This window comes from Homarus americanus, unplaced genomic scaffold (assembly GCF_018991925.1).
Source record: "Homarus americanus isolate GMGI-L3 unplaced genomic scaffold, GMGI_Hamer_2.0 scaffold52806, whole genome shotgun sequence".
Taxonomy (NCBI): Eukaryota; Metazoa; Arthropoda; class Malacostraca; order Decapoda; family Nephropidae; genus Homarus; species Homarus americanus.
In genome coordinates this window covers 2,494,669-2,511,438 of record NW_024720773.1, presented here as the reverse complement: position 1 = coordinate 2,511,438, position 16,770 = coordinate 2,494,669, and the positions used below count along the sequence as shown (strand labels likewise).

General features: G+C 38.9%; 1 protein-coding gene across 1 annotated transcript in view; it reads left to right on the top strand.

The window, feature by feature from the left end:
- LOC121860897 (cell division cycle protein 16 homolog) overlaps window positions 1–14,943 on the top strand; it is a gene marked incomplete in the record, with an annotated part of 39,560 nt that extends 24,617 nt beyond the window's left edge. The window contains 9 exon segments of the mRNA XM_042358258.1: window positions 2,223–2,302; window positions 4,579–4,668; window positions 4,797–5,106; window positions 9,790–9,884; window positions 9,887–9,942; window positions 10,681–10,751; window positions 10,753–10,870; window positions 11,145–11,271; window positions 13,844–14,943. Of these exon segments, the coding sequence (XP_042214192.1) occupies window positions 2,223–2,302; window positions 4,579–4,668; window positions 4,797–5,106; window positions 9,790–9,884; window positions 9,887–9,942; window positions 10,681–10,751; window positions 10,753–10,870; window positions 11,145–11,271; window positions 13,844–13,956 (1,060 nt within the window).
- Between the last annotated feature and the right edge of the window lie 1,827 nt (window positions 14,944–16,770).

Sequence of the window (16,770 nt, the reverse complement as noted above, 5' to 3'; positions counted from 1 at the left end):
TACTGTATACTGTACTGTTTAATGTACTCTACTGTATACTGTACTGTATAGTGTACTATACTGTATAGTGTACTGTATAGTGTTCTATACTGTATACTCTACTGTATAGTGTACTATACAGTATAGTGTACTATGCTGTATACTGTACTGTTTAATGTACTCTACTGTATACTGTACTGTATAGTGTACTATACTGTATAGTGTACTTTACTGTATACTGTACTGTTTAATGTACTCTACTGTATACTGTACTGTATAGTGTACTATGCTGTATACTGTACTGTATAGTGTACTATACTGTATACTGTACTGTATAGTGTACTTTACTGTATACAGTACTGTTTAATGTACTCTACTGTATACTGTACTGTATAGTGTACTATACTGTATAGTGTACTGTATAGTGTACTATACTGTATACTGTACTGTATAGTGTACTATACTGTATAGTGTACTTTACTGTATACTGTACTGTTTAATGTACTCTACTGTATACTGTACTGTATAGTGTACTATACTGTATAGTGTACTATACTGTATACTGTACTGTATAGTGTACTCTACTGTATAGTGTACTATGCTGTATACTGTACTGTATAGTGTACTATACTGTATACTGTACTGTATAGTGTACTATACTGTATAGTGTACTATGCTGTATAGTGTATACTGTACTGTTTAATGTACTCTACTGTATACTGTACTATATAGTGTACTATGCTGTATACTGTACTGTATAGTGTACTATACTGTATACTGTACTGTACTATACTGTATAGTGTACTGTATACTGTACTGTTTAATGTACTCTACTGTATACTGTACTGTATAGTGTTCTATACTGTATACTGTATAGTACTATACTGTATAGTACTGTATAGTGTACTATACTGTATACTCTACTGTATAGTGTACTATGCTGTATACTGTACTGTTTGGTGTACTCTACTGTATACTGTAATGTATAGTGTACTATATCTGTACTGTTTAATGTACTCTACTGTATACTGTACTGTATGGTGTACTATACTGTATACTGTACTGCTTAATGTACTCTACTGTATACTGTACTGTTTGGTGTACTATACTGTATACTGTACTATACTATATACTGTACTGTATAGTGTACTATGCTGTACTGTATAGTGTACTATGCTGTATATTGTACTGTAGTGTACTATGCTGTATACTGTACTGTATAGTGTACTATGCTGTATACTGTACTGTACTGTATACAGTACTGTACTGTATAATGTACTATTCTGTATGCTGTATACTGTACAGTACTGCATACTATGCTGTACTGAACTATGTACTGTACTGTATAATGTACTGCACTGTATACTCGTCTATACTGTATACTGTACTGTACTGTTTACTGTACTATACTGTATACTGTACTGTATGCTGTACACTGTACACTGTATTGTACTGTATACTGTACTATGCTGTATACTGTACTGCACTGTATACTGTACTGCACTGTATACTGTACTATACTGTATACTGTACTGTACTATACTGTACTGTACTGTACTCTATACTGTACTGTACTCTATACTGTACTGTACCCACCGCTGCCACCATTGTTTGGGCCGGGGTTTGATATCAAATGATCTCACTTGTTAACACTTGCCTGAATGAGTGTAGGGTAGTCGCTGGTACCTTTGATGAAGCTGGGTGAGATAATAGGTAATCTCACGGCGTGTCACCTTTGGTACAGTCGTAGATTTAAGTCGTTGAGCCGTCCCAGCCAACCTGGGTTACACTTGTAATTATCTTAGCTTGTAAGTAGACCCAAGTGTACACAGGCTCTGTTATCTTCATTTGTGGTTCCTTGGTTTAATGTAAACACACGTGGTGATTTTCTAGTTATATTGGATGCTCTGGTAGTTACAGAATTGTTTGTTGACAGACTACTGAGCATTAGCTATTAGCTTGTAATTTGCTGATATAATTAGAACGAGATACAGCCTTGGGAGCTATGCTCACACACGTCTCTTTGGTACGGTGTCTGGCTGTGAACTGGTGAACTGTGTGAAACTGTGAACTAGGCGAACCTCTCTCTGTCTGCTTGTAAGGGGGTATGTAATCTATACGTCACGAGTCCCAGGGTTCACGGATGGGACGGAGGACCGAGAAGACTGTCTTCTGTGAACTTACATACCGAGTCAGCCACTTCTTCCAGGTTGATGATAATAAGAGGAGTTTGTGTCTTCCAGAGTGCTAAAGAAAGATCCGTACCACACAGGCTGTCTGCCCATCCACGTGTCGTGCCTGGTGGAGCTCAAACAGGCCAACAGTAAGTAACCTACATAACATTTAATAATACTTTAACATTACAGTGGCCCCTCGGTTAACGAACTCAATCCGTTCCAGAAGGACGTTCGTTAACCGAAACGTTCGTTAACCGAAACCATTGTTTCAATGGGTTTTTGGGTAATTGGTTCCAGCTCACCGAAAATTTCCTAAATTCAACAAAAATGGTAGAAAAGTTCACTTACTTTGAGGTGTGTATGTAGAAGGCTCCTGGATGATGATGATGATGATGGGATTTAGAATGGGGGTGGAGGAGAAGGAAGAAGAGAAGGCATTGGGGTGGAAGAGAAGTCACCCCATGGTGCCATTTCACCCATAAAATTTTAGCTCTGGTTTAATTCAAGATTATTTTCTTTAAATCAACGCTGCACTGCATTATATATTGTCAATATATAAAATATATTTCAAAATGACCAATAATTTGCTTGGAAACACAGAAAAAAAGCGTTTAGTTGAAGAGAGTCTCAAGCAAGATGTTACCTCCACTGAAAACAGAGAGAGACTGACGCCTGTTTGCTGTGTTAAGAGGCTGGATGCCGCGCATTAAACTAGTCACTTTTCCTTCAATTTTGTTCAATAATTGTTAAAATGACTAAAAAATTGAATATTAAACTTTTAAAATTATTAAATAGTATAAACTTCTTGATATTTACAAAAATAGTAAGGAATTTAAGCCCTAGAACCGATTAATGTATTGGCGGACTGATACTAAAGCTGGTTGCCCGGTCAGTGCAATCGAAAACATGTTGAGGTCGGTTCGTAAGAAGTTCGTTAAGCGAATTTTTTTTCGTTAACCGAATTGAAGATCCTTATGGAATGCAGTTCGTTAATCGAAATTACGTTAACCGAGGTGTTCGTTAAACGAGGGGTCACTGTATTATCATTTACAAACCTGCCTCACTCCCATGTGACGTGACAACACACACACACACACACACAATTACACACACACACAACACACACACACACACACACACACACATCACATACAAACACACACACACACACACACACACACACACACACACACACACACACACACACACACACACACACATACATCACATACAAACACACACACACACACACACACACACACACACACACACACATCACATACACACACACACACACACACACATACACACACACACACATCACATACAAACACACACACACACACACACACACACACACACACACACACACACACACACACACACACACACACACACACACACACACACACACACACACACACACACACACACACACACGCACGCATTAACTGATCGCTATAAGAACAGCCCAGTCCCAACCATTGTAAAAATTATCAATAACATGTAATAAATCAGTGTATTCACTCCCAGTAAACACTGCTCCCTACACTGTCACTATGTTGAAATGAACTGTAGTTTGAGCTGATCCCCATCTAAGTTACTATATGTCTTATTTGTGTCACTTATGTCACTTGTATATTATTTGTAATTCGTAACCCATTCCCCAAATATGTAACTGTATATTTTCAGCCTCCTGGCTGCCAAGCTCTTTCAATAAACCGCACTATTATATATACATATTACACACACACACACACACACACACACACACACACACATCACATACAAACACACACACACACACACACACACACACACACACACACACACACACACACACACACACACACACACACACACACACACACACACACACACACACATCACACACACACACACACACACACATCACACACACACACACACACACACACACACACACACACACACACACACACACACACACACACACATCACACAAAGCACACACACACACACACACACACACACACACACACACACACACACACACACACACACACAGAGCCTTCTGGTTCAATAAACCGTTAATTATTATTTATTTATTATTATTACACACACACACACACACACACACACACACACACACACACACACACACACACGGGTGCCCCTGATGACTAACTACGTGGGACCAGCATCCGCACTTTGGTCGGTGGTCGATCTGGTTCATCAAATCTTCCCACCTTGGTTCATACAACACCACATCTCTTCAGTCAATCGGTGAAAAATCTTACTAACAGGAAAGTAGAACCCCTCCCTCAGCTGGGCAGGGTTCACCTGGTTGCACTCTGAACTGGTCTAATACACACACACACACACAGTACCACGTGTTATTGTTTTGTAATGCTCAATATATATGTTTTAATGTGTGTTTCAGCATTGTTTCTGCTGGCTCACAAGTTAGTGGACCTGTACCCAGAGAGTGCCCTCGCTTGGTTCGCTGTTGGCTGTTACTATTATCTTATAGGTAATTAACTCATTTTTAATTGAACTTTATAAAATTCTTCCCAAATTTATGAAATGTATATATGCATTTTATTTTTTCTTATGTAAATTATTGATAAATGACAGAAGTTTTACATCTTGTACTTGTAGGTAAGAACGAGCAGGCACGCAGGTACTTGAGCAAGGCCACAGCACTAGACAGAGTGTTTGGCCCAGCGTGGATAGCTTACGGTCACTCATTTGCTGCGGAGAATGAACACGACCAGGCCATGGCGGCGTACTTCAAGGCAGCTCAGCTCATGAAGGGCTGTCATCTACCACTCCTCTACATCGGCATGGAGTACGGCCTCACCAACAACCCAAAATTTGCTGAAAAATTCTTCAAAGAAGCTTTAGAAATAGCACCAGAGGACCCCTTTGTCTTACATGAACTTGGTGTTGTAGCATTCAATAATCAGGAGTGAGTATAAGTGAGCTTGGTGTTGTAGCATTCAATAATCAGGAGTATAAGTGAGCTTGGTGTTGTAGCATTCAATAATCAGGAGTATAAGTGAGCTTGGTGTTGTAGCTTCAATAACCAGGAGTATAAGTGAGCTTGGTGTTGTAGCTTTCAATAATCAGGAGTATCAGAAAGCTTGGTGTTGTAGCGTTCAATAATCAGGAGTGAGTATAAGTGAGCTTGGTGTTGTATCGTTCAATAATCAGGAGTATAAGTGAGCTTGGTGTTGTAGCGTTCAATAATCAGGAGTATCAGTGAGTTTGGTGTTGTAGCGTTCAATAATCAGGAGTGAGTATAAGTGAACTTGGTGTTGTAGCGTTCAATAATCAGGAGTATAAGTGAGCTTGGTGTTGTAGCTTTCAATAATCAGGAGTATAAGTGAGCTTGGTGTTGTAGCGTTCAACAATCAGGAGTATAAGTGAGCTTGAATTATTTAGCATTCAATAATCAGGAGTGAGCTCGTAGGCTTGGTATTTTATGGCGTTCAATAATCAGGAGTATCAGTGAGCTTGGTGTTGTAGCGTTCAATAATCAGAAGTATAAGTAGGCTTGGTGTTTGCGTTCAATAATCAGAATTATAAAGTGACCTTAGGCGTTGTAGCGTTTAATAATCAGGGTATAAATGAGCTTGGTTTTATGGCGTTCAATAATCAGGAGTATAAGTGAGCTTGGTGTTGCTTAGCGTTCAATAATCAGGGTATAAGTGGGCTTGGTGTTTGGCTTTCAGTAATCCAGGGTATAAGTGAAGCCTTGGTGTTGTAGCGTTCAATAATTAAGAATTATAGGTGATTGTGGTGTTGTAGCGTTCAATAATCAGGGTAGTATAAGTGAGCTTGGTGTTGTAGCGTTCAATATTCAGGAGTATAAGTGAGCTTGGTGTTGTAGCGTTCAATAATCAGGAGTATAAGTGACCTTGGCGTTGTAGCGTTCAATAATCAGGAGTATAAGTGAGCTTGGTTTTGTAGCGTTCAATAATCAGGAATATACAGTAAGTGAGCTTGGTGTTGTAGTTTCAATAATCAGGAGTATAAGTGAGCTTGGTGTAGCATTCAATAATCAGGAGTGAGTATATGTGAGCTTAGTGTTGTAGCGTTCAATAATCAGGAGTGAGTATAAGTGAGCTTGATGTTGTAGCGTTCGATAATCAGGAGTATAAGTGAGCTTGATGTTGTAGCGTTCAATAATCAGGAGTATAAGTGAGCTTGGTGTTATAGCGTTCAATAATCAGGAGTGAGTATAGGTGAGCTTGGTGTTGTAGCGTTCAATAATCAGGAGTATAAGTAAGCTTGGTGTAGTTGCGTTCAATAATCAGGAGTATAAGTGGGCTTAGTGTTGTAGCTTTCAATAATCGGGAGTATAAGTGAGCTTAGCTTAGTGTTGTAGCATTCAATTATCAGGAGTATCAGTGAGCTTGGTGTTGTAGCGTTCAAATATCTGGAGTATCAGTGAGCTTGGTGTTGTAGCGTTCAATAATCAGGAGTGAGTATAAGTGAGCTTGGTGTTATAGCGTTTAATAATCAGGAGTTTAAGTGGGCTAAGTGTTGTAGCTTTCAATAATTGGGAGTATAAGTGAGCTTAGCTTAGTGTTGTAGCGTTCAATAATCAGGAGTATCAGTGAGCTTGGTGTTGTAGCGTTCAATAATCAGGCGTATAAGTGAGCTTGGTGTTGTAGCGTTCAATAATCAGGAGTATAAGTGACCTTGGCATTGTAGCGTTTAATAATCAGGAGTATAAGTGAGCTTGGTTTTGTAGCTCAATTATCGGAGTATAAGTGAGCCTGGTGTTGTAGCGTCAATAATCAGGAGTGAGTATAAGTGAGCTTGGTGTTGTAGCTTCAATAATCAGGGGTATAAGAGCTTGGTGTTGTAGCTGCTCAATAATCAGGAGAATAAGGAGCTGGTTGTTATGCTCAATAATCAGGAGGAGTATAAGTGAGTTTGGTGTTGTAGCGCTCAATAATCAGGGGTAAGTGAGCTTGGTGTTGTAGCTGCCTAATAATCAGGAGTATAAGGAGCTTAGCTAGTGTTGTAGCGCTCAATAATCAGGAGTATAAGTGAGCTTGGTGTTGTAGCATGCAATAATGAGGAGTATAAGTGAGCTTGGTGTTGTAGCTGCTCAATAATGAGGAGTATATGAGCTTGGTGTTGTAGCGCTCAAAATCAGGAGGAGATAAGTAAGCTTGTTGTAGCTCAATAATCAGGAGTATAAGTGAGCTTGGTGTTATAGTGTTTAATAATCAGGGTATAAGGGCTTAGTTTGTAGCCAATAATCGGGAGTATAAGGAGCTTAGCTTAGTGTTGTAGCTGCTCAATTATCAGTAGTATAAGTGAGCTTGGTGTTGTAGCGTTCAATAATCAGGAGTATAAGTGAGCTTGGTGTTGTAGCGTTCAATAATAGAAGTCTAAGTGAGCTTGGGTTGTAGGCGAATAATCTGGAGTGAGTACAAGTGAGCTTGTGTGTTGAGGCTCAATTATCAGAGTATAAGTGTTGGTGTTGTAGCTGCTCAGTAATCAGGAGTGAGTAAGTGAGCTTGGTGTTGTAGCGCTCAATAATCAGGGGTATAAGTGAGCTTGGTGTTGTAGCGCTCAATAATCAGGAGTATAAGTGAGCTGGTGTTGCTGTGCTCAATAATCAGGAGTGAGTTTGGTGTTGTAGCTGCTCAATAATCAGGGGTATAAGAGCTTGTGTTGTAGCGTTCAATAATCAGGAGTATAAGGAGCTTAGCTTAGTGTTGTAGCTGCTCAATAATCAGGAGTATAAGTGAGCTTGTAGATGCAATAATCAGGAGTATAAGTGAGCTTGGTGTTGTAGCGCTCAATAATCAGGAGTATAAGAGCTTGGTGTTGTAGCGTTCAATAATTAGAGAAGTGACCTTGGTGTTGTAGCGTTCAATAATCAGGAGTGAGTATAAGTGAGCTTGGTGTTGTAGCATTCAATAATCAGGAGTATAAGTGAGCTTGGTGTTGTAGCGTTCAATAATCAGGAGTATAAGTGAGCTGAAGTTCATGAATCTTTATTTAAGATGTAAATAGTTTGAACCATGCCAGTTAAGGAGTATTTATTAACAGTGTGTAGCTGTGGTGATGGTTTATAAACAGTGTGTAGCTGTGGTGATGGTTTATAAACAACATCAGTGATATTTAACAGTTAACATCTTTAAGGTATTAAAGGTAAATATGTCAACATTTTTAGTGTTTTCACCTTGTTACTGAGAATGATTATACAGTATTTGGCAGCACTGATTTTAATGCATTGGATCTGAAGTACAGGTAAACCTTGATAAACATTGTCTCATTCAGCAATGTTCTGCTTTAATGATGGTCATGAATTAACATCATCTCTCTATGCAGTACTGTATATGATCAATTAAATTTTTTTAACAATCTCAATCGAATATCAATCAATATCCATTGGTTTGAATTTCTTTTATCTCTAGTACAAACTATGGTTTGCTATACTCAAGTTAACTGCTGTCTTGCAAGGATTCCAGCAATGCAAATTATATTTTTCTATGTCAAGTCAGTGACGTTTTATAAGGAAACAATATTTGACCCCATGCATGATGCATCTCTACCTTCACTTGTCAGCCCTACCTCCATCGCTACACAACTGGCACTACAGCCGTGTGTTTGGTTCTTTGTTGATCATAAACCCACCATCACATGGCTTAACTATTGTCAGCCAGCTTTGTACTCATCATCGGTGTTTTTCTTATATAGTGAGAGGTCAGCACTAATATTTAGACTGAACTGTGTTATGGTGACGATCAAGTGATATTTTCTGTGTTTTTGTGACTGTAAAGTGCGTCGACTCTGTTGTTTTGAACATGTGAGCAGGTGTTTTGTCATCATCGCTCACTGTTTTTGTGACAAGTGCTTTTGTTCTGTTTTTGTGACAAGTGCATTTGCTCTGTTTTTGTGACAAGTGCCTTTGCTCTGTTTTTGTGACAAGTGCCTTTGCTCTGTTTTTGTGAGTGTGAAGTGAGCAGTGTAACCTTGAAAATGTCTGGGAAGGCCAGGGCATCCAAGACAACTGTGTCTCTGAGGTGAAGCTTGACACTGTTAAGCAGCATGAGACTCCCCAGAGGCTGTGTGACGTCTCCACTCCACCTACAAGAGTCCTCTTAGCCTTGAAGGGGACATGTGATAATGACCAGACTTATTCCTCAGGATGTAGTGAGTGTTGTTTAATTGTGTTGTACTGATAGTAGTACAGTATTGTTGGAATTGTTTGGTCGGTGATACATGTGTGTTTGGGTACTGGCTGGGAATGTATCCCATTGAACCCCATGTTATAATGTTCTTGATCTACAATACTTCACTGAGTGATGGGTTTATCAGGAACCTAACCCCGTTGTTTATCAAGGTTTACCTGTACGTAGTGAGTTGATTTTCTAGTAAAACAAAAGCTGCTCAACTCACCACTATATCCAGTGTATCAATGTTGCCAAATCTGTGTGGCCAGACATGTAAATAACTATCATCGTAAACAATTTATGCCACACCCTATATATGTGTCTTATGCCTATGAGAGGTGATTGAGTTCCTTCTTCACATATTAAGGAAGAGTGAACCTTTTATAGTAGAGAGGAAGATAAATATAGATGGAAGAATATGCCACTATGTTACGTCTGGCGTCCATCAGGTATACGCCGGAAGTGTACCTACGGCGGGCTGTGGTGTTAGTGGAGGAGAGCGGTGTAGTAGTGGTGCCTGAGAAGTGGTCCGCCCTCTTGAATAATCTCACACACCTGCGAAGCTGCAGAAGTAATAAGAGTCTCTACACTTTCACCAACAGGTATGTGACTCTTGCTTTTTAAGGTTCTGTAAAAGAGTTATCGTTGTGATGTGTAACTTGTGTCTGTGAAAAATTTTATATCTTTCTACAGGTTTGGACTGACGATTGAAGGTGTATGTGATGAGATTTCATAGCACCAGGAGACCTCTTGTCTCTATACGACCAGCGATAAACAAAGGTTCTTCTCTCTCCTCTGTCAGTCATCGCTGTGAATGAGAGATAATACTGTACAGTTTGCCCTGAGACATGGAGGTGTATAATGAGTCATCACTGTTGCAACAAAATTCTTTGTTTTGCACAGATCACACCTCATTTGGCCAGTATACCTAATCAGGCCCAATCACTCCAGCCACCCAATCCAACCCAACCCCAATCATTTCAACCCAACCCAACTCAACCTAACCTAATCCAACTTAATGTAGTTACTGGGGTGTGATCTGTATTGGACTGTGTGGCATATGTTCTCTCATTCTGAGTGATGGTCTTCAGAGGGAGTGAGTGATCTTCAGCTAACTTGTGGGTCACTGAAGAGTTTACTGGGGCAACTCTTAAAAATTAGTATGTTATTCATATTCCTAGGCAGCTTCTACTGATAAAAGTTTGTTTACATTTAGTCTTGTCACCAACTGTAGTGCATTACTTACTGTGACAACTGGCTCGGCAGTCAGTTGTGTCTCAGCAGCTGCAGAGAATGTGTGTGTTAGTGATTAATGATACAGTTCATGTTAATAATTTCAGGCATTGAGGTTGTGCCCAGGTGTATCGTCAACTTACTCGGCGTTGGGTCTGGTACAGTCCCTGTTGGGTGACTACGATGGCGGTAGTGTCCCTTCACAAGGCTCTCTCCCTACACCGGGACGACACCACCGCCACCACTCTCCTCACCACAGTCATGGAGCAGCAGGCACAGACCCCGGCTTTTCAGGGTGAGGCGCTGTTTTCCTTTATTACAGCAACACCTCCATATAACGCACTAAAGGGGAGTCCAGTTCCTTATATCGAGGTTCATTAGATGTGAAACAGATATAATAAAATAAATGGATGATGATGTATATGTGTTGACAGGTGGTGATATGTATATGTGTTGACAGGTGGTGATAATGTATGTGTGTTGACAGGTGGTGATAATGTATGTGTGTTGACAGGTGGTGATAATGTATATGTGTTGACAGGTGGTGATAATGTATGTGTGTTGACAGGGGGATGATAATGTACCACAGTTGGACCTGCCATCAGAGCTCGTGGGTACTGACACCAACACCAGCGACATCACCCCTGCCTCTGCTGAAGACCCCTTGAGTGACACCAACCTGTTAGGCTCAAGTATAGGTAGGTGGTGGTGCTTCTCTTGTTGTGTGTGTGTCCTCCTACTCAGGGCTGACCACCACAAGGTAGCTCACTGGAGGAGGTCTTGGAGCACCCTCTTTGTGGCGTCAGTTTATCTGTACGTACAAAGCCAAAGCCACCTACTGTATGTACAGGGTATGTGTAAGTTTGGGTGAGTTGTCAGTGTCATATGAACTTCATCTCAGATTCGGCGCCCATCAAGGTCCACCTGGCTCGACATCGCCTGCATGTTACCCCTCCCAGGAACCTTTCTCTTTGCCACAATGTTGCGTCACTCTTTTTCTTTTACAGGTACTTTAACGGGCAAAGTTTGGTGGATTTGGCATCCTGTGTACCAATCGCAAGGCCATGGACTCGTAACACTCGTCTTCCCTGCGGTGCCCACTGTTTCTCTGTGGATGTCGGTCGCACTAGAATACCGTTATAGTACCTCCTTCTTTCCTCACACAGCCAAACTGTGGAATGCTCTGCCTTCCTCTGTGTTTCCATACTCATACAATCTGTCTCACTTCAAAACCTGGTTTTCCAGCATCTTTTATGTGTAGATTAATATATCTTTTATATTTTTTAGTATTAATTTATTTTTACTCTTATCCCTTTCCCTCCCCACTCCGCTAGGGTCGATGACCTTGCCCGGCGGTCTATTCTGCTAAAAAATAAAATAAAAAAATATATATATATATACTGTATATATAAGTAATACCCGCTAACACGGTGTTTCACTTAGCGATTTCACGATCGCCGTGCCTCGCCAAAGCCGAACTTTCACTAACGCGGGTTTTTCCACGATACGCCGAGAGTGTCCGGCTCCAGACGCCTATTTTAGATTCACCCCACCTGCCACCCTGCCTGCCTGCCTGTTTTAGCTCATAAAATTCATACAAATTACCCACAGAATATAATTTACATTGCTGGAATTCTTACAATATGATGATCATTTTGAATATAAACATCATAGATTTTGCATTGGACATACAAATTTTAGATATAATGTTTCCTCTGAGTAAATATGTTTTTTTTGCAAAATATGACATTTGTATTCAAAATATTCCCTAGTCTTACAAGGAATCCAGCAATGTCAATTATATTATCCTAACCAGTTTGAGGTATTATTTATTACTAAAAAGGTAAATATTCTGGTTTTCCCACACATCTGGTAGGAGGGTTGGAGGGGGTGGGGGGAGGGAGGACCCACCGACCATCTGTTACTGTGAAGAATATTTTTTTTTTTATTAACTGAAGATATTTTTTTTAGCTCATAAAATTCATACAAATTACCAGTCAGAATATAATTTACATTGCTGAATTTACATTTGATGATCATTTTAAATATAAACATCATAGATTTTGCATTAGACATAAAAATTTTAGATATACAGTTTTCTCTGAGTAAATATGTTATCTTTTTGTGCAAAAATATATGACATTTATATTCAAAATATTCCTGGTCTTACAGGAATCCAGCAATGTCAATTATATTATCCAAACTTTAATCTGAGGTATTATTTAATACTAAATGTTAAAATTTAGTTTTTTCACCCAACATCTCTTGAAGGGAGCATTGGAGGGGGGGTGGGGGGGAGGGTTGGGACTGACCGACCATCTGGCCCGGTTGGAAGAGGGGGGAGGCAAGGTGGGGTACTTTGATTGACAGAGAGTGTCGTGAAGAATATTTTTTTTTTTATTAACTGAAGATATTTGTTTTAGCTCATAAAATTCATACAAATTACCCAGCCAGAATATAATTTATATTGCTGGAATTCTTACAATTTGGTGATTATTTTGAATATAAACATCATAGATTTTGCATTAGACATACAAATTTTAGATATAATGTTTACTCTGAGTAAATATGTTATCTTTTGTGCAAAATATATGACATTTATATTCAAAATATTCCTGGTCTTACAAGGAATCCAGCAATGTCAATTGTATTATCCTAACTTTAGTTTGAGGTATTATTTATTAAAATTTAGTGGTTTCCCCAAAAAATTTCTCAGAGGGAAGAGCCAGCAGTGTAGTGTGAGAAGAGGGGGAGGGAGTTGAGTCCATTATTTGAATGGACATTAACTTGGCGACTGTATTTCTCTATTTCTCTTAAGTATTAATTGTGTGCATGTACCATCATAAAATTAAGATGTTATTTTTACTAGAACATAGGTATTGTGTAGGAAAAAGTGGAGTTTGGGGATCGGGCCAGTTTCTATTGGAATTAATCCCATATGTTCTGTTGTTCACTTAGCGCAGTTTTCACTTAACACGGTACCCTGTGGGTTTTATTGACCGCGTTAAGCGGGGTACTACAATATATATATATATATATATATATATATATATATATATATATATATATATATATATATATATATATATATATATATATATATATATATATATATATATATATATATATATTAATTTTGTATTGAAAATGTGTTGGAGGTAATTTAAGTGTGTGTACCTAAGTGTTATTTAAATCGGTGTGATGCGGTGTGAGTTATGGCCGTATTATTCACTGGTATGAGTTATATAATCGTGTGTGTGTGTGTTGCAGGTCAGCCGGTGATGCACTCGTCAGACATTGGGGGAGACTCTCTAAGCCACACTGAGAGCCAGTCATCAGCTCTCATCATCGAGGACATGGTGATGGACGACCAGAGTCCATAGATGTAGAAATATTCTTCAGTCAAATACATTTACAGTGAAACCCCCATCTAACATACTACTGTATAGAGATGAAAGTCTGTTATATCTAAGTCTGTTAGATGTTAAACCCTCATCTCTTGGACAACTGTATATGTGGAGGAGAGTGCATTAATGGAGGTGTCATTATAAAGGGTGTCCCATAAATTTCCATACATAGGAAAAATAAATTTTATATGAAAATCCATTTTTATTTATATAATATGCTCTACGTGACTACCATTCTGTTGAAAACACTCTTCAATGCGTGTCCTCCACTGCTGAAGAACACATTCAAGCACAGCTGGAGTTATGCTTGTAATGGCGTTGGTGATACGTTGTATGGAAACTTATGGGACACCCTGTATAAGTTTCCTAAATGATGATTTTCATTGTTTTAGGTTAATTAATTTTCATTTTATACTGAAATAATATCCTAACCAAGCAAATTTTTTAAAAGTGTGTACAGGCAATGACCGTTTTACAATGGATCAATATGTGCTCAGTCAGTTTTATGATGTAAAATATTACCACCATTTACCACTATGTGATGGTTAAAGATCAGTTTTATGATGTTCACTACCCTGATGCTTTTCCTACACTGTCACTGCTATGAAAAAGTGATGAGCAATGACTCACAATATTCTGAGATATCATGACACTATATCAGAATGGTGTAACACATGCAGCCCACGTGGGAGGTTCTGCCAGGCTAAACAGTTGAACGTGTCACATAGCCCAGAGGATGGCTTGTGTGTGGAAGAAGCTATTCTTTGTACATAATAATATATACAGGTGCTCCTTTACTTACAAACGAGTTATGTCCTGAGGCTTGTTCTAAAGTACAATTGTTTTTGTAAGTCCAACTTTACTCCTGTAGACACCAAACATATTGCAAAAAATAAAAGATAATGTGTGTTTAGTACAGGCATCCCCCGCTTTACGGAAGCCCGGGTTATGGAATTTCGCTCTTACGGAATTTGTAAATTATGACCAATAATTTCGCGTTACGGCCCGTAAATCCGCCCTTACGGAAATTGGGGTAAATTTTAACAAACACAAGGCCTCACACATGCCATTCAGACTGACAGACTTGACAAGTTTTACCAACCATAAAGACAGTTGAAGCTTTAAACATCACTCACAATGGATCATGAATATTCCAACTGTAATCAGACATACCTAAGTTGCCTCAGCAATTGCAACCCCAGTTGCAATATCAAATTCTGTATCACTACTAAAAAATAATAGTCTCTGGTGCACTCTTAAGATTAAGAGAAAACGGACAACTCAGGCGTCCTGAAGTGAGAGAAAACGGACTCCTATGACGGGGCACTCAAATAAAGAGACATGGCTACATGTTTTGTGGAATACCCACTGTACAGTATCCTTTTCATCACTTTGTAATAAACCTTGTCATGCCTATGTGTGTTTCTGATAATTACCATAACATTATATATTTATATAATTAGCGGTTGTACAAACACAAGGCCTCACACATGCCATTCAGACTGACAGACTTGACAAGTTTTACCAACCATAAAGACAGTTGAAGCTTTAAACATCACTCACAATGGATCTTGAATATTCCAACTGTAATCAGACATACCTAAGTTGCCTCAACAATTGCAACCTCAGTTGCAATATCAAATTCTGTGTCACTACTAAGATATAACAGTCTCTGGTGCACTCTAAGATTAAGAGAAAACGGACGACTCAGGCGTCCTGAAGTGAGAGAAAACGGACTCCTATGACGGGGCACTCAAATAAACATACACATAGCTGTATAATGCAATATTATGCAATATTAACCCCTAAATTGGTGTTTTTAGAAGGTATATCATAAATTATTTAATGTTCTGTATTGTATGTGTTTATAAATGTTTATTTTCATTAATAAAAGTGCTTGAATTACTTTTTTGGGGCCGAAAAAATTCCTTAGGAACGCATCTCCAGTTTTATAATGGAAGTCAACGGGAAAATAGGTTTCGCGTTACGGAATTTCGCGATACGGTCAATTTTCCGGGAACGGAACCCTTCCATAACGCGGGGGATGCCTGTACAGCTATACAGTACCCTACAATACAGCCTTGAAACCTGGCTCACTTTTAGGTAATGTTTGTTCTGTCTGGAATTTTCTTCAAAATAATCAGTGGTGGGCATGGTTCCGCTCACCGCTAATTAGCGAAGCAAACTTTCTCGTTAGCAGATTAGCATTTTTGCTAACTTTGGAAACCATTGGCGGACCAATTAGCTTCCGCTAAATTTAGTTCTGCTAACTTTAAGTCCGCTAACAAAATTTATACATGTTTGTTTCTGTCTGTTGTGAGCGTGTGACGCCGCGACGCAAGTCTCCAACAGCCAGTCAGGCACGCTTGGCTGACTGCGTGTTTACGTGAAAACGTGACAAGACATGATTTGTCGACGCCTCGCTGCAGCAGCTGCGCGAATGGAATTTTTCGATCATTAAAGTTTAATACTTTTTTTTACAGTAAATAAAGACTGTCAGTGTATGTTGAAAGAATCATAGAATGTAATTGTAAACTAATGTATAATTTCATTTCTCATTTATTTGTTAATTTAATTAGGATTTTTTTGCGTCAATATATTTGGTTATGCTAAGTACTGCATAAGTTCATAACCAGGATGTCATCCAAGGTGTGTGCCAAACAAAATTTTATAAAAACTTACTTTTCATTTAAGTTTAGAGTTTTCTGTTTATTTACATGACTAAGACCAACAATAAGTTATATAAAAATGCACTGGTATAATGTGTATGTGGTTGGTATTGCATATTTA